At 42.4% G+C, this 24,075-nt stretch overlaps 1 protein-coding gene across 1 annotated transcript in view; it reads left to right on the plus strand.

Annotated features, from left to right (window-relative positions):
• The first annotated feature begins 6,808 nt into the window (after positions 1-6,808).
• Positions 6,809-24,075, plus strand: part of ISM1 (isthmin 1) — a 77,734-nt gene continuing 60,467 nt past the window's right edge. Inside the window, exon 1 of the mRNA XM_068524828.1 lies at positions 6,809-6,949. Coding sequence (XP_068380929.1) covers positions 6,812-6,949 — 138 coding nt within the window. The 5' untranslated portion in view covers positions 6,809-6,811. The remainder of the gene's footprint in view (positions 6,950-24,075) is intronic.

Below are 24,075 nucleotides of genomic sequence, written 5' to 3' on the forward strand. Positions count from 1 at the left end.
AATAGTTTGCTCTCTTTTTGCCTGCAAATTATTTGTCAGGATATATAATATATAACATCATAATTATGCAAATTATATATTTTCTCCTCCAGCTATAACATGTCCCTGAGATTTTATTTTGCTTTCCAGAATTTGCACAGAAATAATTATAGCAAAGCAGAAGTATTAAAGGGGTCTCTTTTAAGTACAAATGAGAGTTACAAGGGCTAGCTATTTGCAGAAGAAGTCAGCGGACAGGCAGGACATCACATTTTAATATCACGCTGGAAATGCAGTAAAGGACCCTGCCACATAAGGAAGAACCATCATGAACCCTTTCAAAAGGCAACCCTGTTTTGCCACCACTACTGTCCGTGCCTGGGAAGGACAGCCCTCACCCGGGAATGCAGCTTCTCCACCTCCTAGGTCATACACTCAGGGGAGTCATGGGGGGTCCTTTGTACATAGGGGCTCTTATGATGAAGTGGAGAGAGACACAAGCATCCCCTTGGTTCTCACATGTTGTGTGTGTGTGCGTGTGTGTGTGTGTTAGAGCCTCAGAAATTGGAACGATGCCGGAGGTCCAGGTGTCCCACCAGCCTAGCTGTTGCTTTAGCGGGTAGAGTCCCCAGGAGCACCTCTGAGCCTCTGAGGGTGGTGATTTTCTCACTTGTGAGCACTGTGACCCCTGCACAGTTCAAAGGACTCTAATGGAACAACATTTTGGAGTTTTTGTTTGTGTTTCCTTGAGGGCTTAGAGTTTACCTCTTGGGCTCCTTACAGCTACATTTTTCAGCAGTTTTCTAAAAGTTGCCTCCATGGAACAAATATTTATGAAGTGATGTGACTTCAGAAGTGAATGAGACAGACCAGCTCCCTGTGCTCACGTCCTTCGTCTATTGGACAGAGACCTGGAACCACTCATCTTGTCTTCTGTGGGAGTGATGGTGGAAGTTCACAACAGCCCTAGAGGAGGCATTCTTAGCTCCAATTTACAGATGAGGAAACTGAGACTCAGAGAGCTAAAATAACTTTCCTGAGACGTTAACACTGCTAGTAAGTAGAATCCATTCAACCCCATTTTGCTACAATTCTTCCATGTATGGCCCCTGAGACGAGGTGGTAAAAGTATGCCCATCTCTTAGAACAGGCACTGGTGAACTAAGTCATGTGGTCCAGCTGTCTGTTTGTGTACACAAAGTCTTATTAAAACACAGCCACACCCACTCATTCACACATTTTCTTTGACTGCTTTCCCACTGCAGTAGCAGAGCTGAGTAGTGGCAACAGAGACTTGACAGCCCACAAAGACAAAAATATTTGCTATCTGGCCCTCCAAAGAAAAGATTTGTCACCCCTCCTTCACAGAACATATTATTCAGGGCAATGTAAGCACCTGGAGCAAACCCTCCAATTTCAGTGGCTTAACATATTTTTCTAAAAGTTTATTTCTCCTTAAAAAACTAAAAGTAGAGTTGCCATATGATCCCGCAGTCCCATTCCTAGGCATATATCTGGAGAAAACTCTAATTCAAAAGGATACATGCACCCCAATGTTCATAGCAGCACTATTCACAATAGCCAAGACATGGAAGCAACCTAAATGTCCATCAACAGATGAATGGAAAAAGAAGATGTGGTACATATATACAATGGAATACTTCTCAGCCATAAAAAAGAAAGAAATAATGCCATTTGCAGCAACATGGATGGACCTAGGGATTATCAAACTTAGCAAAGTAAGTCAGAAAGAGAAAGACAAATACTATATTATACCACTTATATGTAGAATCTAAAATATGATACAAATGAACTTATTTACAAAACAGAAACAGACTCACATACATAGAAAACAAACTTATGATTACCAAAGGGGAAAAGGGGTAGGGGATAGGAGTTTGGGATTAGCAGATACAAACTACTATATATAAAATAGATAACCAACAAGGTCCTACCATATAGAAAAGGGAACTATATTCAATATCCTGCAATAAACCGTAATGGAAAAGAATATGAAAAAGAATATGTATATATGTATAACTGAATCCTTTGCTGTACACCAGAAACTAACACAACATTGTAAATCAACTATACTTCAGTTTAAAAAAAAAAAAAAAAGTGTATTTCTAATCACAAAATAGCCTAGCTAGGGTGTTCTGGGCAGAGTTGGAATGGGATGCCTGTTCCAACTGATCATTCCTCTCAGGTCATCCCGGACAGAAACATCCAGCCAGCAGACAAGGGAAAAAAGAGAGGCTCACACACAGGAGATTTTTATGGGCTACATATGAAAGTGGCATCCATCACTTCCACCCACATCCTATTGGCCAGAACCCAGCCACATGGCTCTATCTAACTGCAGAGGATATTGGGCAATGTAGTCTACTGTTAGGTCGAGGAAGAAGAGGAAACAGGTTTTGGTGAACACCTAGCAGCCTCCATCACAATCCCTAAATGCTAATTATTCTTACATCCAGAAAAAGTCTCTGGTTTTGACTTCTCAAATCTGTTTTACACCTCACATAGAGTATGCATGTGTTTAACATTTTTTTGATTCAGTCCTTATCTTTTTGGGATGCATACTGAAATATGTACCAGTGAAATGATATGATGTCATGGATGTGCTTCAAAATAATCTGAGAATAGAAAGTGAGAATACAAATGAGACAAGAATGGTCATGAGTTTTGTTGAAGCTGGGTTATTTATTATATTCTCTTTAGTTTTGTATATATTTTTAAAATTTTCCATAATAAAAAGGTTTTTTTTTAAAGAGTACACTACAACTACTCTTTGCTGTCTTCCAACAGTTTTTAGAAAAAAATACATAGTAAAAACAATAAAATCCTGACCATAATAGACTACAAGATTCTCTTCAATGACATTTACTATAGGTACACTGGCTTATTAATTTCTCTTGCTTTACCCAACTATTCCAGTCAAATAAGCTCGTCTGCAAAAGAAATGGACTGATAATAAAAGATAACATCTGTGAGAGAATAGTATAATCAAGACCGAAGAGTTAATATTCATAGGTCAACTACTTATAGTAGGAACAGTTTAAGAAGAGTTAATTTACTGGGTAGGGTCTGTACAAAAACCACATTTGTTACATTCATTAAATAAACATGGATTGAGCATCTACTCCATGCAAGGCACTGTGCTCAGCTCTAGAAATATAATGATGAGGAGGCAGCTGTCCCTGTCTTGAGGATTGTACTTGTCAGGACGGGTTGAACTAGCTGCATAGCAAACATCCCCAAATCACAGTGGCCTTGAACAACAAAGTGTATTTCTCACTGTGCAAGGTTAAATGCAGGTATTCCTGCTAGCTCTCTTTTGAGCAGTAACTCAGAGATTTGGGCTCCTTCCACCTCAGAGTCCTCTGACATGTAGAAAGTAAAGAGAGAGTGTGATAGATGATCACTCGGTATGTTTTATGGCCAGACCTGAAAGTGACAGAGCTCGCCACAGTCCCACCTAGACCCAGTGTTGCTGGAAAATGTTCTCTAGCTGTGAACATAGAAAGAAGAAAACTGGATACTGGGGTAAGGGGGACGTACTCCGGAATGTTCTACCATAAAGGTGATACAGGTTTGGTGAAAACGCAGACATGCAAACAGACCCATTCTATTAGGGCATAGTAAGATCAATAATAAAGATATGAATAAGGTGCTGTGGGAACTCTGTAGAAGGAGGTAGGATTTTTAAAACTTTCATCAGCTATTGGTATGATTTCCTAAATGAGCTTGAAAAACTTAATTTGTTTGGGCTACTAAATTTGTAATTCTTTTTTCCCCAAAATTGCAATCCAGTTTTCCCTAACTCCTCAAAAGCAGAGCACTGCTGGTAGCCTTGTTTGGCAATGGTAGTCACAGAGCATGGAGGTTTATCAATACTATTTATGTGTACTTACTAGAACATAAACTCACCTGGAATTTGGATCTCACAGCATGTAAGAATTTTAATAGGATTCATTCATACATTTGTTCAACATTTTATAAAGACTTCTGTCCCCAAAATTCAATTTACAATTTTTACAACCTTTTACAAAGACTTTGATCTCCAGCCCTCCTTTTATAAATTTACAAGAATTTACACTCACTGCAAGGATTTCTTTCCAAGGTTTTTTTTAAAGTTATTTTTCCTTGGGATAGAAAAATGTGAATTTTAGATGAGAGTAGAGGTCGTTGAGGCTAACATGTGGGGACTGTGTGTGATGGAAACGCAGGATAACAGCAGCAGCGCCTGGATTCTAATTTAGACCAGCCTGCCTCAGGCAATAGGAAAGTCATTTGTCCCTGTGTGCCCACATCACAATCTGGCACAACTAGGGGTTAGAGCCAGCATTAAACTCTCTCTGCATACAGGATTCTAGTTTGCCATCTTAATTTATATATTCCATCCATGTGCTGATTATCCTGCACTCCCCCACCCTTTTCTAAGTGATTCTAATTAGAAAACACGCAGGAGGAACCTTGTGGGATCGCAAAACCGCTGCGATCTCCTCTTTGATCTGCCATCTGAACCAGGGACCGTGTATTGTTTCAAATTCTTCCCCAGCGCTGCAGTTGACAATTATTGGCATCTTAGAGCCTGGGGACTTCAGTAAGATGCCTGACAGGACCGGCTGCCTAAACATTTAAAGCACTCACTCCCTCCAAACATCTCCCCTTTCCCAACGTCCCCCACAAAAAAACTACTGAAAAGGAAAGAAATCGAATGCTTTAAAAAGCTGTCAATTTCTTAATAAGATGCTAGGGTTGGTTGAGATTTTAAAGATGCTCACAACGCATCTCTAGAGCAGCAACTAGCCCTTCTTGACCCTGACACAAATAAAACCAACCAGCATACCATACTTTAACCACCGCCACGGTGGCCCGAGGAACTTTCGGAATGATGGAAGTGTATTTTTGTCTTAATTTGGGTAAGACTTGGATGAGGTGCCTTGCGTAAAGACGTGAACTCGGAAGGTAGTTGACTTAAGAATCTTACTTCAGTTTGTAGGGATGGGGGCGGGGGGAGGGGGCGTGCCGGAGAGAAAGGTTTGTTTATTTATTTAATTTCAGTCCCCAAGGGAGAATGGAGAGGATCCATTCCGGGGACACTGGAATCCAGAATGCGAGATGGGCTTGGAAATTTGCGAAATTTGTGAATGCCTAGGCTGAAGGCTCCGCTCACGGGGAGGAAAGGACTGGGCGGGCACAGGGGAGGAGGGAAGGAGGAAACCGAGGGGGAGGCGGAGGAAGAGTAATATAAAAGGCCCCAGCCAGAGCGAGCGCCAGCCACTCCGAGCCTCCTGGAGAAGGCGGGAGCCCGAGCAGGACGCGCCGGTGCCGCTGCGGTGATCTGAGCCCGGCACCGGACCCGGTTCTCTCTTGCATCCGAGGCGAGGACACCTTGCCCTCTGCTCGACCCTCGAGCCCTTCCACTCGCCGGCTGACCCCTGCAAGGCATGAGCTGCGCGCGGGAGCCCGAGGCTTCAGCGCGGTCATGAGGCGCTGGCCCGGGAGCGGCGGCTGTGCGACGGCAGCCCCCAGGTCCCCTCCGGGCGCGGCGCCTCCGGGATGAGCCCCCCGACACGCGACTGCCTGAGCTGAGATTTACCCCCAGTGCCCCACCTCCGTTCTGCGCGCCCGAGCCCGCGGGCACTCGGCCCCTGCAGCTTCCCGCCGAGACACCTGCGCACTGGACCAGACGGACGCCCAGCGAATCGGACTCGCCTGCCTTCCCAGGCTCTACCCCGCGCCGCGGGCGCCTGAGCAGAGGCGCTCAGAGAGCGGGCGGCCCACCGTGCGGGAGCGAGTGTCAAGACCTTTCTGGAACGAAACTCTATCTTCCCCCTCATACATACGCACGCCAGCTTGAGGGAGGGGCGCACAGTCGCAGACAGACACCTGGCTGGTCCGGCACCCTCTCCGTCTCCAACACCACAACTCCCAACTCCACCTTGTCAATAAAGGTTTCTAACCTCGTCCAGGCACTACCCCTCCCCGCCCCCTACCCACAGCCCCGAGACGCAGTGCGCACAGGGCTCGGCCCTCGCCGCCCACAGCGACCTCGGCAGCGGTGGCGCACAGCCCGGCAGGCGGACGCGGACTCTGGAGGGGCGCGCAGGTCACCTCCAGACAGTGACAGCCCCCGGGTCCCGGAGCCCCCATCCGGAGCCGGCTCACCCTAGGACTCGGCGGCGGGGCGGCGCGGCCCGCGGCCCGAAGGAGCGCAGGGAGGAGGGGAGGTGGTTCGTCGGGTGAGTGGCTCCGGGCGGCAAGGGCGGGGGAGCCCAGCGTGGAGGTAACTCTGGGCCGCCACTGAAGCCCTCCTCCTCCTCCTTCTCCTCCTCCTCCTTCTCCTCCTCCTCCTCCTCCCCGCGCTCCTCTGGCGGCCGCTCCCGCTCCAGCTGCTGCGCCGCGGCCACATCTGGGGCGCCCATGTGCGCTCGGGGGCTCGGCTGCGCCCGCCCCGCCGTCGCCCCCGCTGCCCCCTGCCCGCAGGGTGGTTCCCGGCCCGGCCCGGGCCCCTGGCGGCCCGCCGTCCCCACCGCCGCCGCCGCCGCCGCCGCCGGGGAGCGCCGGGGTTTGCTCCGCAGCCAGCTTGGACGCCCCCGGCCCCGCCGTGGCTCCGCCGTGGTGCGGCGGCGGCGGCGGCGGCTCCTGCTCCCCCGGCCCGGCGCGCCCCACCGCGCCCAGGGCCAGCCCCGCGGGCTCGGGGAGCGGGGCCCCGGCGGGGGCCGAGGCGGGAGCCGCGCCGCCGGGCTCCCGGGCTCCGACTCCTCCTCCCCCGCCGCCGCCGCCGTCCGCCGCGCCGGGTCCTAAAGCCGCGCGCCTCAGGAGGATGGTACGCCTGGCGGCCGAGCTGCTGCTGCTGCTGGGGCTGCTGCTGCTCACGCTGCACATCACGGTGCTGCGCGGTTCGGGAGCCGCCGACGGGCCGGACGCGGCCGCGGCCAACGCCAGCCGGACGCAGCTGCAGGTGAGTGCGCTGCCGGAGAGGGGCGCGCGTGGCCGCGGGGACCCGGGTGGCGGGGAGCTGACCTAGCTAGCACCTGATGGTAGCGAGGAGGCGGGTCCCCGCCCCACCAAAGAGCATCTGTTTTGGCAGCAGTTTTGCCGGGACCACCGATCTCCGGCTGAGGCGGAGCGGGGTACGTGCCTGGAGGCTGGACCGCTTTCGAGGTCTGGCAGGCACGCTCCTCCAGGTGGTCTGTCACCAGGTACCTGAGGGTGCTAGCTTGAGATGGGCGGAGGAAGTGTGGAGTATGTCTGGGTTTGCTTTGGGGTGCTGCCACTCTTTGGTTACCCTTTGGAGACTGAGTAACGTTACTCTGGGAGGAGGGGGGAGCGGAAGGAGACTTTAGGATAAATCCCCAAACTGGGTTTGGGAGGAAGAACCCCAGTGAATCTGCCCCCTCAGAAAGCTACGCAAAGGTCAGGAAATAATTTCCCGAAGAGAATGGCCAGACATCCCCTGTTCGCCCACGTGGTACCCGTGCCTCCGTTATACCTCCCCAGCCGGGCGGAGGGCGTGGAGTCAAGCCACCGGTTGTACTTTGGCCCGGCGTTACCTGGGGCTTTTAAACTTACAGCAAAGACTTCTTCCAGCATTCTGCCCCTGTTGAAGGTCGCCTTAGGAATAGAATTCTAATGATCTGTGCAGCTCCAAGGCAGGGGAGGGGGACACAACTGGGGAGCGGGTAGTGGGCGTCAGACACAAGAGGAATTCTCTGGTTTCCAAATAAAGGATTGTCCAGGTAGGGATTTCCTGCCGCTGTCTTGGGAAGAAGCGCCTTTCCTTGGCTCTATCAGGCGTGTGACAACTGTCAACTTGGGGCATGGGTAGAAGTAAGCAGGGATTTTCCCAGGAAGCAGCGGGAACTCTCTCCTAAAATCTCCTCCTCAAGCCAGCCCCTCTAAAACTCTTTATGTCGAGATAAGCATTATTCATTGTTCCCAAAGGGCTTTAAGACCATTGCCCCTATTAGTTCATTTCTCACATCTTTATGTAATTTGTTGCCTGAAAACCCTACTGTTGTAGAGAGAAGGAATTCACTTAAACACTTCCACAGTGATTACCATGTGCTAGTTTTAAGTGCTTTACAGAACTTAACCGATTTAATGATGTACTATGCTGTTAATATCCTCCCCTGATAGATGCAAAAACTGAGGTACAGAGGTTAAGAAACTTGCAAAGTTTACACATTCCAAACTCTTGATTAGTTACACCATGTTTTCTCTCTGCCAGGATGTTATAGACTAAAGCAAGGTGATCCTTACACCCAAATGCAAAACCAGGAATGAAAAAGTATGCACCCCAAAGCCTAAAGTTCTTTTAAATTGGGAACATTTCTGAAAATGTCCTAACTTTATGAGGCCCTCTTCTCTTCTCCTGTGGGCAAAGAGGTACAGTGACAGCCTGACAGGATTCCTTTGGGGAAATTGAAGACACCCCATCCTGTAGATGGTGGTACACCCACCCACTCTAACCCTGTAAGAGCAATTCCTAATATCTTCGAGATTTCTGGAAGTCACATTTTATACATGATGCTTTCTTTCCTCGTAGACTCATGAAAAGCTGTAAAAACGATGTTCTATGGAAAAGTAAATTTGGCAGATTCCTTTATGAGGTGTCTGCTATCATTAGAATAACCTAGGCTTGGCCTTTTCCGTTTGACTGGTAAGGTGATGAGAGAAGCAGCTGGTGGAAGTGGCAACTGCAAAGCGGAAGTGGATTAAATTCTCAAAAGAGCCTGTGGCTGAAGAACTGTCCCAAGAGCGCAGAAGAAATGGGGGATTTAAAAAGAGTAATGCTCCTAGGAGTATCTTGGGTCGCAAGTAGCTGCTAATTCATCAGCTTTCAGCTTGTTTTGTAATCGTGTTTGGTTATTCTGTCCACTCAATGAACTTATTCAAGCAGAATGATGAGTTTAACAGTTTAGTTCATAATTTTACTCTCTTTTGTAATTTGTTATTATAAAAGTTTTATATTCTTCCTGACTAAAGTTATTTCTTTGACCCTCTGACTCTCCAAAGGTATTATGATTCAAATGGAGAGAATATATTCCTTCAAGTGAGGAGGTCTGCAAAAGACCTTTATTAGTGTATCGTTTTCAGGGCCCAGGATGTGAATTAGCTAGTAGCAGGTATATTTGAAAACAAAACTGTGGGTGCCATATTCTTTCTGTTTACTGGTCATGTTTAACCTATCTTTTTTTTTTTTTTTTTTCCACTTCATTGGGTCTTTGTTGCGGTGCGCAGGCTTCTCATTGTGGTGGCTTCTCTTGTTGTGGAGCATGGGCTCTAGGCCCATGGGCTTCAGTAGTTGTGGTGCTCAGGCTCAGTAGTTGCGGCCCACGGGCTCGGGAGTACAGGCTCAGTAGTTGTGGTACCCGGGCTTAGTTGCTCCGTGACATGTGGGATTTTGAACCCGTGTCCCCTGCATTGGCAGGTGGATTCTTAACCACTGCGTCACCAGGGAAGTCATAACCTATCTTAACCAACTACATTTAAACTTAAGTTTGCTGCCTCTGGGATATCTTAAGCTGCTAAAATCATTCTTTGTAACCAGAAAGTTCGTCAATCCTTATATTGCATTATTTGTGTTGTTATCTCTGCTTAAAGTATTCTGAAATATGAGGTTGGAGTCAGAAATACACAATGGTAGCTTTATTTTCCCAAATTGTAGTATATTTGGGAACATTTAAAAGAGATGCACCTTTATTTGAGATCTGGCATATCAAGGGCACCCAATAAAATAGTAAGAATAACAATAGTAGCTAAGATTTGTCAAGTGCCTTTTATGTGTCAGACACTGTTCTTAGCACTTTTCATGTATTTTCTTTTTAAATCCTCACAAAAATCTCGTGAATTAGGCATTATCGTTATCCCTGTTTCAAATGAAAAAACTGAGGTTGGGTAACTTGCCCAGAGTTGCAGAGCCGGAAGCTGCTTAATTTGTTGTTGTTATTTTATAAGTGTAAAAATCTTTGAAGAATATTTGTATTCCAAGTTCTTGAGAAAGTCATCCTGCTGGCTACAAAAGAGAAAAAGGCTTTTAACAATTTACATTTTCTTTCTTTTTTTTTTTCAGGGCTTAGGTTTTTTGGGGTTTTTTAAATTAATTAATTAATTAATTAATTTTTATTTTTGGCTGCATTGGGTCTTCGTTGCTGTACTCGGGCTTTCTCTAGTTGCGGCAAGCAGGGGCTTGTTGTGGCGCACGAGCTCTAGGTGAGCAGGCTTTAGTAGTTGTGGCTCGCAGGTTCGAGAGCGCAGGCTCAGTAGTTGTGGCAGGCTCAGTAGTTGTGGCAGGTTCGAGAGCGCAGGCTCAGTAGTTGTGTCGGGCTTAGTTGCTGGGCGGCATATAGGATCTTCCCAGACCAGGGCTCAAACCCGTGTTCCCTGTGTTGGCAGGCAGATTCTAAGCACTGCACCACCAGGGAAGTCCCTAACGATTGACATTTTCAAACACATCTTGACAGTCTTATTGTGTCAAATATGAACGTATCTATCTATCTATCTAAATGATATATACATACATAAACACACATATGTAAACATGATCTAACATGATTTTTTTGGTAGTTTCAACATAGTAGGAGATAGGTTTTTTGACTCTGTACGTGGCTGTCCCTGTACTGTTAGGTATGCTGTTATGAGGTGGTAGTAAAATGCTTTGAACACACTATTTCTATTGGTTATGTGGCTCATAAGAATAATAAATAATGATGTTAGTCTTTGTACTGTTTTCAGTAGTTTAAAACATCTAATAAGAAATTTTACAGTGGTCTGCAACAGCTGTATAAAAATGCACAGAAAAATCAACTTTTTTCACTTTCGAATGAAATCTTATCTCCCCTTGTGTCATGTTGATCAGATACTCAGATTAGTTCTTTCATATGTCTTTAATTGATAATAGTAAGAAAACAATTATATATAATAAAAAGCAGTCTGGAAGACAGAATACCCCAAAATGTAGAACCACAGGCAATGATAAGAAGAATGATAATGATAATAATAGTATCTCTTTTACTTGAAATTCAAATGAGTGTTCCTCTACTAAATCTCAGTCAGATTCAGAAGCATGAATTTCTACAGATTTCACATAGTAAAGCTAGAATTCATTAAAACAATGAGATTTAAGGAAGTGTTAGAAATCATCACATTGATCATTTTTACAATAACATTAAAGCAAACCAAACTCTGAAATGTAACTAAATGTCTTTGTTCTCTAATTCCTAACTACCATCTTTATCAGTACATTCCTCCTTCATCCCTCTACTTGCCTTCAACAAAACTGCTTAGCATCTTGCACTCATTGCTTCAGACTCACCAGTTGATCTGAGCTATTAATAGCAGTAAAAGCAGAAGCAACATTTATTTGTACTTAATGCTACTGAGTTTCCTTACAATGACCCTATGAGATAGATAGTATTTATATACTCATTTCACAGCTGATGAAATTGAGACCTGGAGAGATTTGAGTAACTTGCCCAAGGCCACACAACCATGGTTGGCAGGGCCAGGATTCAGACCCAAGGAGGCTGGAGTTCTTGTTCCAGTTCATCAACAAGATGCCTCCAGCTCTGATACAAGTCAACAGCCATTGTGTTTCTCGTTTCATGACTTGCCTTGCCCATTTTCCAGGCAGGCTGTCTGCTTTTATCTCAGGTATTGTTTGTAAATTATGAATAACTGTCCCACTTAGCTATTGCTATATAACAAACCATCCCAAAACGCAGTGGCTTAAAACAATCACATTTTATTTGCTCATGAGTTTGTGTGTCAACAGTTTACTCTGGGCCCAGCTGGGTGGCTCTTCTGCTGATCTTGCTTAGGATTATTCATGTGGCTATAGCTTTCTGTTGGCTTGACGTGGGCTAGATGGTCTAAAAGGGCCTCACTCCAGACACTATAAAACTCTTAGAGGAAAACATAGGCAGAACAGTCTATGACATAAATCACAGCAAGATCCTTTTTGAACCACCTCCTAGAGAAATGGAAATAAAAACAAAAATACACAAATGGGACCTAATGAAACTTAAAAGCTTTTGCACAGCAAAGGAAAACATAAGCAAGATGAAAAGACAGCCCTCAGAATGGGAGAAAATATTCACAAATGAAGCAACTGACAAAGGATTAATCTCCAAACTTTACAAGCAGCTCATGCAGCTCAATATCAAGAAAAACAAACAACCTGATCCAAAAATGGGCATAAGACCTAAATAGACATTTCTCCAAAGAAGATATACAGATTGCCAACAAACACATGAAAGGATGCTCAACACCACTAATCATTAGAGAAATGCAAATCAAAACTGCAATGAGGTATCATCTCACACCAGTCAGAATGGCCATCATCAAAAAATCTACAAACAATAAATGCTAGAGAGGGTGTGGAGAAAACAGAACCCTCCTGCACTGTTGGTGGGCATGTAAATTGATCCAGCCACTATTGAGAACAGTGTGGAGGTTCCTTAAAAAACTAAAAATAGAACTACCATATGACCCAGCAATCCCACTACTGGGCATATACCCTGAGAAAACCATAATTCAAAAGGAGTCATGTACCATGGTCTTCATCGCAGCTCTATTTACAATAGCCAGGACATGGAAGCAACCTAAGTGTCCATCAACAGATGAATGGATAAAGAAGATGTGGCACATATATACAATGGAATATTACTCAACCATAAAAAGGAATGAAATTGAGTTATTTGTTGTAAAGTGGATGGACCTAGAGTCTGTCCTACAGAGTGAAGTAAGTCAGAAAGAGAAAAACAAATACCATATGCTAACACATATATATGGATCTAAAAAAAAAAAAAAAGGTTCTGACAAACCTAGGGGCAGGACAGGAATAAAGACGCAGACGTAGAGAATGGACTTGAGGACACGGGGAGGGGGAAGGGTAAGCTGGGACGAAGTGAGAGAGTGGCATGGACATATATACACTACCAAATGTAAAATAGGTAGCTAGTGGGAAGCAGCCACATAGCACAGGGAGATCAGCTCGGTGCTTTGTGACCACCTAGAGGGGCGGGATAGGGAGGGGAGAGGGAGATGCAAGAGGGAGGAGATATGGGGATATATGTATCTGTATAGCTGATTCACTTTGTTATAAAGCAGAAACTAACACACCATTGTAAAGCAATTATACTCCAATAAAGATGTTTAAAAAAAATAAAATAAAATAAAAATAAAAAATAAAATAAAAGGGCCTCACTCATATGTTTGATGGTTGGTGCTGGCTGTCACCTATGCTCTCTCTTCATCCTCAAGGAATTTATTCCACATGTCTTTACATGGTGGACTCAGAGCAGCAAGAGAGTAAAGTAGAAATTGCAAGGCCTCTTGATGAACTTGTACAACTTCAGCCACAATCTATTGGCCAAACATATCACTTGGTCAGCTCAGATTCTAGGGGACCAGAAATAGACTCCTCTTGATGGGAGGACCAGCAAAATAACATTGCAAAAGAGCGTGTGTTCAGGGATGGGAGGAGTCATTGTGGCTGTCTTTGCAAAATAGCTACCATACTGACCTTTTATCTCATATACTTTGCAAATGTTGAACCAATCTTTCACTCATTTTTTAACATTGTTTATGCTGCTTTGGGCCATGCACAAACTTTCCATTCTAAATATAATCAAATCTGAATCATTTCCATTATGACTTTTTGTTTTCTTGCCTTACTTGAGAAAGGGTTACTCAAATAAGGATTGTCAGAATCTTTAAATATATTTTGTTCTAACAGTTTTATAGTGTTTTTGTTGTTGTTGTTGTTTAGAACTACAATCTACTTTGAAGTTATTTGTGGGTTTTAGGTTTAAAATAAAGATATAACTTTGGTTTTTGTCCAAGTGAGTAGCCACTTCTCCCATCATATTTGGTAAATACTCCATTCTATATTTGTTGGTAAAAAATACCAGTTTTATCACATATTGAAATTTTCACATATATGTTAGTCTATTTCTTGACCTTCATTTTTCTATTCATGTACCAACGCCACACTCTTTTATTTCATGTAGCCTCACAGTATTTTTTAATAGGGCAAATGCCCTGTCATTAACATTCTTTTTCTTAGAAATTTTTATAAAATGTTTTCTTTCAAACAGACTTTAGAATTATTTTGTTTAAAAATTCATTGAGCTTTTAATAGGAATTGCTATATATATTGAGGGGGTAAGTTTAGAAGAATTGAGAATTTTATAATATTTAATCCTCTCATTAAGGACATGGTTAAGGTATCTATTTCTTGAGTAAAGTTTTAGAATTTTCTTCATCTTTTCACATTTCTTTTGACAAGCTGTTTTCTAGGTTTGATTGCTATTGTGAATTTTCTGTTTCATTTTCTTTTATATTCTCCAATTTGTTAGTTCTGGAATCCAGGAAAGCTATACTTAGCAATATATGCTTACATTTTTCTTGGTGTGTACATGAGAGCTAACAGTATCCATTTCAGTAGTGATATCATTATAGTTCCATGGCATTAATTGAAAACCCTTCTTTTTCCACTTTTGCACTTTAAATAATAAGAATTATCTGTTTCTTATAAGATTGTTAGAATTCACTCATTTTAGCTGTCTTAGGCTTGGTACCTCTTTGGTTGAGATCTCTGATTAATGTTCCATGTTACTCCATGGTCAATAGCCTATTCAGATACTATAACTTTTCTCTAGTCATTTTTGATAATTTATATCTTCTCAGAAAATCATACATTTTACTGGATTTTTACTTTATCAGTATAAAGTTTGTATGTAATACAAGCATATTTTTAAACTATTTCATGACTGCATATTGTTTATGATGTACAGTCTTAAATCTGTTTATAAGACCTGTCAGATCAAGATGGTTAATTATATTATGAAAACCCTTCAAATCTTGATTTATTTATTGTTTACTTAATCTGCTGATTCCTCAAAAAATTTAATTGCATTCTGACACTACCATTGTGGATTTGTTTGTTTCTCCTTATTATCCCCTTAATTTTTGCTTTACTTGTTTAGAATCCATGGTGTTAGGACGTAAAATGTCTTCTTTTGATGGTTATATTTTTATCAAGGTGAAATTCCTTTATATGTATCTTTTTATTGACATTTGTCTTGAACACTTTTTTTTGTTTGATAGTAATTTTGCATCTCCTGCTTATTTTTTTTCTCTTGCCATTCATTATGTGTCTTTTTCCAACCTTTATTTTCAACTTTTCTCTGCCTTTTTTGTTTGAATATCTCTCTTATTAATAACCAATAGCCAAATTTTCTTTGCCATGTAATAGGTCAATGAATATAACCCATTTATATTTATTGTGATTACTAATAGATTTGAAGATGTATTTTCGATTTTATTTGGTGTTTTCAAATTTCCAATTTTCTTCATTTTGCCTCCCACCTTCCAATTTATTATCTCTCACTTTGGCAAGAGAGTTAGCCTATGTCTAAATTTCCTCATCTGTAAAATAGGTATACAAAGACTATTTCCCAGTGTTGTTGTAAGGATTAAAACACTGAATGCATGTAAGTGCTCTGTTAGAACTTGGCACTTAAACATTTAATAAGTATTTAAATATTATTTACTTTGCTCATTACCCCTCAAGTTTGGAAATTGTTCTATTTCTCTAACTCTTAACATTTTAACAAACAGATTTGAACTTACACTTTTCTATCAATGCTGAGAGTCAGTCAGTATTTATAACCTAAACCTCCCCAAAACAAGATTCTAACATGCTTTATTTTTTCTCTTGTCTCTCTCTCTCAAATTTTAATCACATTATCTGAACATTTAGTGCTAGATCATTCCTTCTTCTTTGTTTCTTTTTTTCTTCCTTTTTTCTTTCATTCTTTTTCATTATATCTATCTTAGGAACAATTTCTTAGCAGTAGTATATTCTCCCAATACTTATTTAGACTTAACTATAAGGTTTATTGATTGATTGATTGATTGATTGATTGATTGATTTATCTGCTGCTGCTTCTGGAATCTCATATTCTCATCTTTTATTTTGCTGGAATACATTCTCAAAAAGTTCTCTCGGAAAGGTTTTATCAAAGGATAAACTCTCTGAGATCCTAAGTTTTTAAGCACATCTTTATTTGCTTCTCACATTTAAATGCTAATTTGGCAGTGGCTATGTTCTATCTTGTTTCGCCTTAGAATTTTGAAGATATAATGCATTTTTTTTTACACCGTCTCATGTTTCAGTGAAAAGTCTGATGCTATTTCTTTGCAGGTGATTTTTTTTTAACTGGAAGACTTTAGGATTTTTCTCTTTGTTCACAATGTTCAGAAATTTTATCTGTTTGTGTTTAGATTTAAGGCTTTAGTTGTTAGTCCTGTTCAGCACTTGGTGGACCCTTTCAATCTGAATCCTCAAGGTTGTCTTCAGCTTAAGAATATTTCTTCAGTAATTTCTTTGCTTATTTCCAATATCCTTGTCCTCTCCTTCTGGAACTCCTATTAGACTTTGAAACTAATGTTGATATTTCAAGATCTATCAGTCTTCCATGTCTCAATTTTTTTCTCTTGTAGTTTTATCTCTTTGCATTTTTCTAATGTGTTTTATGTCTTAGCTTAATCTTCCAGCTTTTGCCACCCTAGTGCTAGCTTTTTCACTCTTTATCAGTTTTCTGTCCTCATCCTTTTCACCCAGCTTCTATAGCTTCTTCTCTTTTCTTCCCTTCTTTTCTCTTCCTTCACCCCTCCCCTTCCTATCCTCCTCTTCTTTTTTCTCTTTACGTTTTTAAAAGTTTTTAAATTATGAATAATTTACATACAATAAAATGAATGCATCTTAAAGATTCAGTTCCAGTTTTTCACAATTATATACACCTATGTAGCACCATCAAAATTAGAATATAGAACATCTCTATCATCCCAGAAAGCCTTCTAGTGCACCTTCGTATGCAATTTGCTCCTCCCACAGCCAACCAGTCTCTGACTCCTATCACCACGGATTAGTTTGCCTCTTCTAAATCTTCATGTAGATGGAATCATACTGTGTGCATTTGTGTGTGTGTGTACGTGTGTGTGTCTGGGCTTCTTTTTCTTAATGTAGTATTTTTGACATTCATTCACATTGCTGTGCACATCAGCAGATTTCTCTTCTTTATTGTTGAGTGGTATTCCATTGTATGAGTACGCCACAATTTATTTATCCATTTCCCCATTGATGGACATTTGGGTTGTTTCTAATGGTTTGGATATTATAAATAAGATCATGTTAACTTTCTTGTACAAGCCTTTCTGTGGACATAGGTTTTTATTTCTTGTGAGTAAATACCTGCTAGTGAAACTGACACAGGCTCAGTTCTTTATATTATTATGGGAATTCCTCTAAAGAAACTCATTTTTTTGGTGATCTTTCTCTCACTTTCTCAGTTCTGTAATGTTTCACTTTCAATTGGTTACCATTGGTTTCATATCTACCAGAAATCATTCCTTCTTCTGTAGATGTTCCCCTCACAGCTTTCCACTTCTGTTGGGGATTTATTTTCATATTTCGTCTCCTTTTCAGTAGAATTTGGAGAAGGAAAAGAAGTAAACAAAAATGCTTAGTCTGCCACCTTGAACAGAAACACTATAATTTTATTCCTTCCTTTTATTTTCCTGTATACAAACCAGAAGAAATCTCTATTATTTGTGCAGCTGCTTCATTCATTCTTTTCCAGCCATGTTCTAAAAGGCATTGATTTTTGAGGCCTGGGGACACCATCAGAAGTCATGAGAACTATCCATTCAGTAAAGAAGAATCTATTGTGGTTTTAAAGCCTCCAAAGGAAAGAATCCCACTTGTATTGATTTGGCCAAAAAGTTCATTCGGGTTTTTGGAAAAACCCGAGCAAACTTTTTGGCCAACCCAGTACCTGTACAAGTACTTTGTAACAACCTTCAATGACAGAACACTTTTTTCTCTGATGTGTCCTTTAAATCTTTTATGATACATCTTAATTTCATGTTTGCTTTTTTCTTCCCACTATTCATTCACTTTTCAAGAAACATCTCATGCAGGACTTGAAGATTATTATTTAATAGTTCCTCTGTCTTCTCCAGATTTGATTATCTCAGTTTTTTAATTTGTCTTCACTGATCTTATTTTACAACGTTTTAATGGTTTCTGTGGTCCTTGTATTTCTTTCTCATCTGAGAACATCTTTCTTCTGCAATCCTTGGCTCAAGATTTTATGATTTATAAAGAAAAGGATGGTGATGAAGCCCCTTTCTTCAGTGACAGCTAAGGGTGTCCCTCTGTCTATACTCATCCCCCAAAAGACAGAAGATAATTTAGGGCGTGGGAATGGGGTTGTCCATTTAATTCCTGGGATTGTATGCAATGATGTTAAAGAAATAGCAAGGGAGTGTGTTACTGAAAAAGTCTCATTTTGCATTTTATTTAAACTTTGTCTGTACTCCTCTTCCATAAGAACTTCATAAGATGCCCTGAATTTAAAAGATATAAAGCTTAATTTCTTTCTTTCTGTGGTGTATCAGTGCAAAGGTTGGATGGGGCACAATGCTAATAAAATGAAGTCAACATGCTAGTGCCCAGTGTTCCCTTTGGGACTAAGCACTCACGGCCCACTCTAGTCACTGACTTGATAACATAAAGTTATGGCTCTTTACCTTCCCTACCCTCTTTCCCTTTCTCCTACCAGAGCTTCCTGGGGGCATCTCCCAAGTATACCACTTCCTCTTTGTCCCAGGGTTTGCTTCTGGGAGAACCCAAACTAAACAAAGCACTACTCAAACATTCGCCATGGGAACATGGCCATTTCTCTAGGTAGTGATGACGTAGGAAAGGTACAGGGTGGAGTTTCCATGAGGCACCTGCTGCTTCTTGTCGCTGTTAACAAAGCTGAAGTCTGTTAGCCTCAGAAAGGGATGTGCTGCAGCAGCAACAGAATCAGGTTATGCCATCTTCTCCCAGAGCAGCTGGAAAGAGAGGAATTCCAAAATTGTAGGAATGGGAAAGTTCAGGCCTAGGGAAAGCCTACGAATTGCTGGTGTTTAGAGAGATGACTGTTGTTTTTCTCCTGAGAGCCTCATCCCGTGCTTGTTTGCTATTTTAAGTGGGAGGATGAGCGACGATGGGAAGTTATCAATGGTGTGTGGGACTGTCTTCTAATGCCTAAAAAAGGCAGAGGCCAGGGTGCTTTGATAAATGTAGCTTTGCATCAACTCCCCAGGCACAGACCAGCATGTGTCACTGGAAAGTTGTTTCTGTAAACTGAGTAGAAGTAAAAACAGTAGGTTAACTACCCCTTCTTCCTGTTGACCTGACCTATGCACATTTTAGTAAACCAAGTCATCTCACAGAGAGCATTGTCTGTGGCTGATATACCTCCATTAGAGAGCAACACCCCTGGGCCCCCTGAAAGGAACAGTGCTGCAGGGCCAATGGAATAGGAGAATTCCAGCTTCAAGTTTGGGGCTCTGGGCTGCCAGACTCACAGTTTGGGGCACCCCGATCCCCAGATATGCACCAGAAGTGACCTGGAAAAAGGAAGGTCAACTGTGAATTCAAGAGGCTACTTCCTACTGGATATCTCATCTCTATCTTTAAAAATAACAAGGTGTGGCTAGAATCTATATGAAGGATACAGGGAGGCTAGAAATGTTGTCATAGGCCACCCAGATGTTACCTTACTCCCACCAGCATCCAGAGAGAGTATTCGCGCCAAAGCCAATGAAACAAATAAAACACGTGCCTTGGCGCCCAGCCACCTCTTAGAGATGGCGATGGGGAGACAATGAGGGGGAAAATGGCAGTTGTGTTATTATTTTTTTAAATACAGCTTTACTGAGGTGTAATTGATATACAATGAACTGTGCATATTTAAAGTGAACAGTCTGAGGAGTTGACACCTGTGAAACCATCACCACCATCAGGATGATGAATAAATCTACCATCTCCAAAAGCTTCCTTGTGCTCCTTGGGGATTCCTCCTTCATTCCCCAGAAATCTCTACCACTGATCTGCCTTCTGCCATTATAGATCAGTTTTTGCATTTCCTAGAGTTTTATATAAGTAGACTCATACAGAACGTACAGTACAGTGAGCTCCTTTGCTCACCATAATGACTTTGGGATTCATCCATGTTGTTTGGTGCATAAGAGTTTGATCCTTTTATTGCCAGTTATTGTTCCATTGTATGCATATTCAATATGCTTTTCCATTCACAGTGAGCTCCTTTGCTCACCATAATGGCTTTGGGATTCATCCATGTTGTTTGGTGCGTAAGAGTTTGATCCTTTTATTGCCAGTTATTGCTCCATTGTATGCACATACAATATACTTTTCCATTCACCCAATGAAGCACATTTAGGTTGTTTCCAACTTGGGCCTATTAAAATAAAGATGCTACCAACGTTCGGGTATAAGTCCATGCATGAATATATGCTTTCATTTCTTTTGTGTGAATACTTAGGAGCAGAATGGCTGGGTGTATGTTTAGCTTATTAAAAATTGTGGTGATCTTTTAAAGGTACTCACATAGCATGTTTAGGATCTACAACAACCAAAGACACTGTTAGAAAACTTCAGAGAATTTGGAAGTTGAGTCTCAGGATGATATCTTCCTACAGCTAATACATAGGTGTATAATCTATAATATATTATGAAACACTGAAGGAAGGGGAGAAGATACTGTTTCCTTGGAAAGAATTCTCCTATCTTTTCAGGATTCTCCAAGTACAAAAGTCTCATGGGGCTCAATTCTCCAGGTGATCGTGGTGCTGGTGGTGGTGATGGTGATGGTGGAAAGAAACATAGTTGCTGGACTGTTTGGAACCAGCTGGAAAAGTCTCCCAACAGAAGACTCGGCTTCCTCCATAAGCTGCTGTCTGATGTCCCAAGCCCTGCCTGACTGGAAATTAAGAAAACCAGAAATAGATTTTGTGTCTCTCCTGCCTAGAGACTCAATTACATTGTGACCTGGAAATCTGGTATTGGTTATGAGCCCAAAATTAATTGGAAGCCAGGTTTATTGCTGGGAACCTTCAAATTCCAGGAGGGGCAAAAATTACAAAGGGAAGATCTCATCAGGTGTTCCTAATCCTTAGCCCATGAAACAGGCTGCAGAAATGTTAACATGAGCTGACCCCCTGACCACACTAGACATGAGGAGAGTGATGATTATTAGAAACCCACAGAGGATTCTCACTGGAGGGCAAGAACTGTCCTTCCCTTACACATAAGGTGGCTCACCACTGCCCCGAGTTCACCAGGTGCAGTCGTGACCCACAGGTACAGGTGAGAAGCTCAGGATGACTTCTCCGCACTTGCACCCACGGTGTGGTCCATGGAGTAGCAGCGGCAGCGTCTCCTGGGAGCTTGTTAGAAAATAAGAATCTCAGGCCCCACCCAGCACGACTGAATCAGGATCTGCAATTTAATCAGGGCCCCAGGTGAAACGTATACACAGGTTAAGAAGCACTGGTTGAGATGCATGCTTTTCTTGCAAGTTACAAGTCCCAGAAAGCACTCAGTACAGATCAGGTGTTATTTAGCTATTATCCAATTATGCTTCACAACAAACTATCCCAAAACTCAGTGGCCTGTAACAATAAACATGTGTTCTCACGCTCGTGGGTCTATGGGTGGCTGGGGTTCAGTAGATCTAGGCGGGCTGGGTTCCAGGCTGAGGTTTGGGTCTGGGTTTCTTCTGTGCATCTCCCAGATTCCTGCAACCAGCAGGCTACCTGTCCTGCATTTCTCTCACGGTGATGAAAAATCACAGAAAGGCAGAGGCAAGCCCGATGGACAAGCACACTCCAGCCTTTGCTTGGGTCACACCTATTAGCATCCCATCAGCCAAAACTAGTCACAAGGCCCAATAAAGTGGCCAAAGGCATGGGCTTTGGATTTGTTTCAACTCAACATCTGCTTCTTATGTGTGTGCCCTTAGGCAAAAGTCTCACACTTCTCTGGGCTTCTGTGTCCTATTCAGAAAAATGGGATAATGAAAGTTATATCCCTGGGAGTTTATAATGTTGTAAGGACCATCCTTGGTGCATAGGAATGGTTTAACTCATGGATGCTGGTATTACAGAACAGTGAAACCTTGGACAAGTCACTTCAACTCTTTGCATTTCATTTTCCTTATCTGAAAATAGACATCCTAAAAAAATAAAATAAATAAATAAAAAGGGACATCCTAATGGGATAATTCTACTGATTTTTGAACTTCACCTTCAAACCTGGTGATAATGATGGTGATGGTGATACAGAAGCTAACCTTGAGCATTTGTTCTGTGTTGTTCTGTGCCGAGAACTGCTGTAAGAACTTTAAATGTATTTGCACCTTTAATTCTCATTATAGCCCAACGAAGATTCTTTTCATTTTGCAGCTGAAGAAACTGAGGCAGAGCTATGTCAGGAAATCAAGGTTTAATGCCTGATTGTTCTGAGCACCTCCTATGCGGGGAAACATATCACAGAAGGGATGCAGTCCAGGCTGGCTCCATGTGCTGACACACACATTGTGCCTCATGCTAATCAGCGATGCTTCTAAAAAGGGTTATTCCTGGCTTCTTCTCTCATGTGGGACAAGGAAAGGAAAGAACAGGGACAGCTAAGTAGGAGAGACTGGGAAAAAGCTGGCCTCCTGGTTAAACAGCCCCCTTTCCCACCCCACCCACCATGCGGCCACGTCCAAGTCCACGTCCCGGGAAGCGGATGCCGGATGGACATGCGAACATCTCCAGTGGGATCCAACCATTGCCCAGGGCTGTGTTGTGGAGCTGCTCAGCCTGACTCTGGGCTGGAGTCGAGCCGAGGGGAAGGGTGGGGCCCAAAGGACCCTGCCTCTGAGAAATCAGACCCAGAAAGGCCATGGGTTGCTCTGTCAGCACTGGATTCCACCAAAGGTTGTTTCTGAGTCAAGATACACACGTCCCTCTCTTTCCATCTTCCTTCTGAATGGTTTCTCTTGTGCAGTGTTACTGCTTAAAAATCGTGTGTTCCATGGTAGGGATGGAACCGTGGCCACAAATATGTTATTCTTCACCCACTGAGCTTTAACAATCGAAGCCTGCAACCACTTTCCCTGACGAAGGGGCACCCTTTCCTACCTTCCTTTCCCAGACATAACAAGAGAAACAGGACATGCCTGGGGACAGGAGTTTCACAAGCTCTCTGAGCTGTATATTCTGCTTTCTGATTATGGTTGCTGGCCAGAAGAATCTCTTCCTTGTGACTAATCAGATTTTCCCTTTCCTCAGTGTGTCACAAAGTCTATTTCCTCAAGGTCTTCTGAGGAACAAGTGGTCAGGGTTTTTAAAATGTTTCCCATAGTTGAGAGGAGTATCATATTTCCTTTCTTGGTTATGGCATTACATTGCTAATATCTGATCAGCTTGTGGGTGACTCTGGTTCTAGATCTGTCTCTGTCATTCTTCCCAAGTCTCTGACTGCCCTGTACCCCCAGTGAATTTTATCCTTTCTTTTGCTTTGGTTCTGACAGAACTTGTCTCATACTTTGGATATGTTCTATAACACCCTCTCTCTTCTCCCTTTGCTCCCCAAATGTTGAGTTGGGGCCAGTCTCATTTCAACGATCTTAATAGCTTATTAATTTTGTGATTGTCACAGATTTGAGCACTGACTGGGTAGATCGCTAAAATAGAAAAAATAACTTTTAATACCGTATGACCGCTAGAAATGTGAAATCACTATATTATCCGACCAGAATGGCAAATTGAAAACAAAAACAAAAACTGAAGACACCAGATGTTGGCAAGAATGTGGAGCACCCACAGGGAATATAAACTGATATGAACACTTTAGAAAATTGTTTTTCCAGAGTAACTACTAAGACAGAATATATACATACCCTCTGACCCAGCAATCCAATCCTGGGTACATACCCAATAGAAATGTATTCATCTGTGGACTTAAAAACTGGAAAAAGAATGCTCATAACAGTGCTAGTTAAAATAGCCCCAAACTGGAAACATCCAAAAATGCCAATCAACAGTAGAATGGCTAGTAAGGCAGTAAGTGTAAACACTGGGAAAGAGCAAACAACTGCACACAACTTGTACAACTTCACAAATGTAGTGTCGAGTGGAAGAAGCCAGCCACAAAAGAGAACATGCAGGATAATT

The sequence above is a fragment of the Eschrichtius robustus genome, chromosome 16 (assembly GCF_028021215.1).
Source record: "Eschrichtius robustus isolate mEscRob2 chromosome 16, mEscRob2.pri, whole genome shotgun sequence".
NCBI classification, from domain to species: Eukaryota; Metazoa; Chordata; class Mammalia; order Artiodactyla; family Eschrichtiidae; genus Eschrichtius; species Eschrichtius robustus.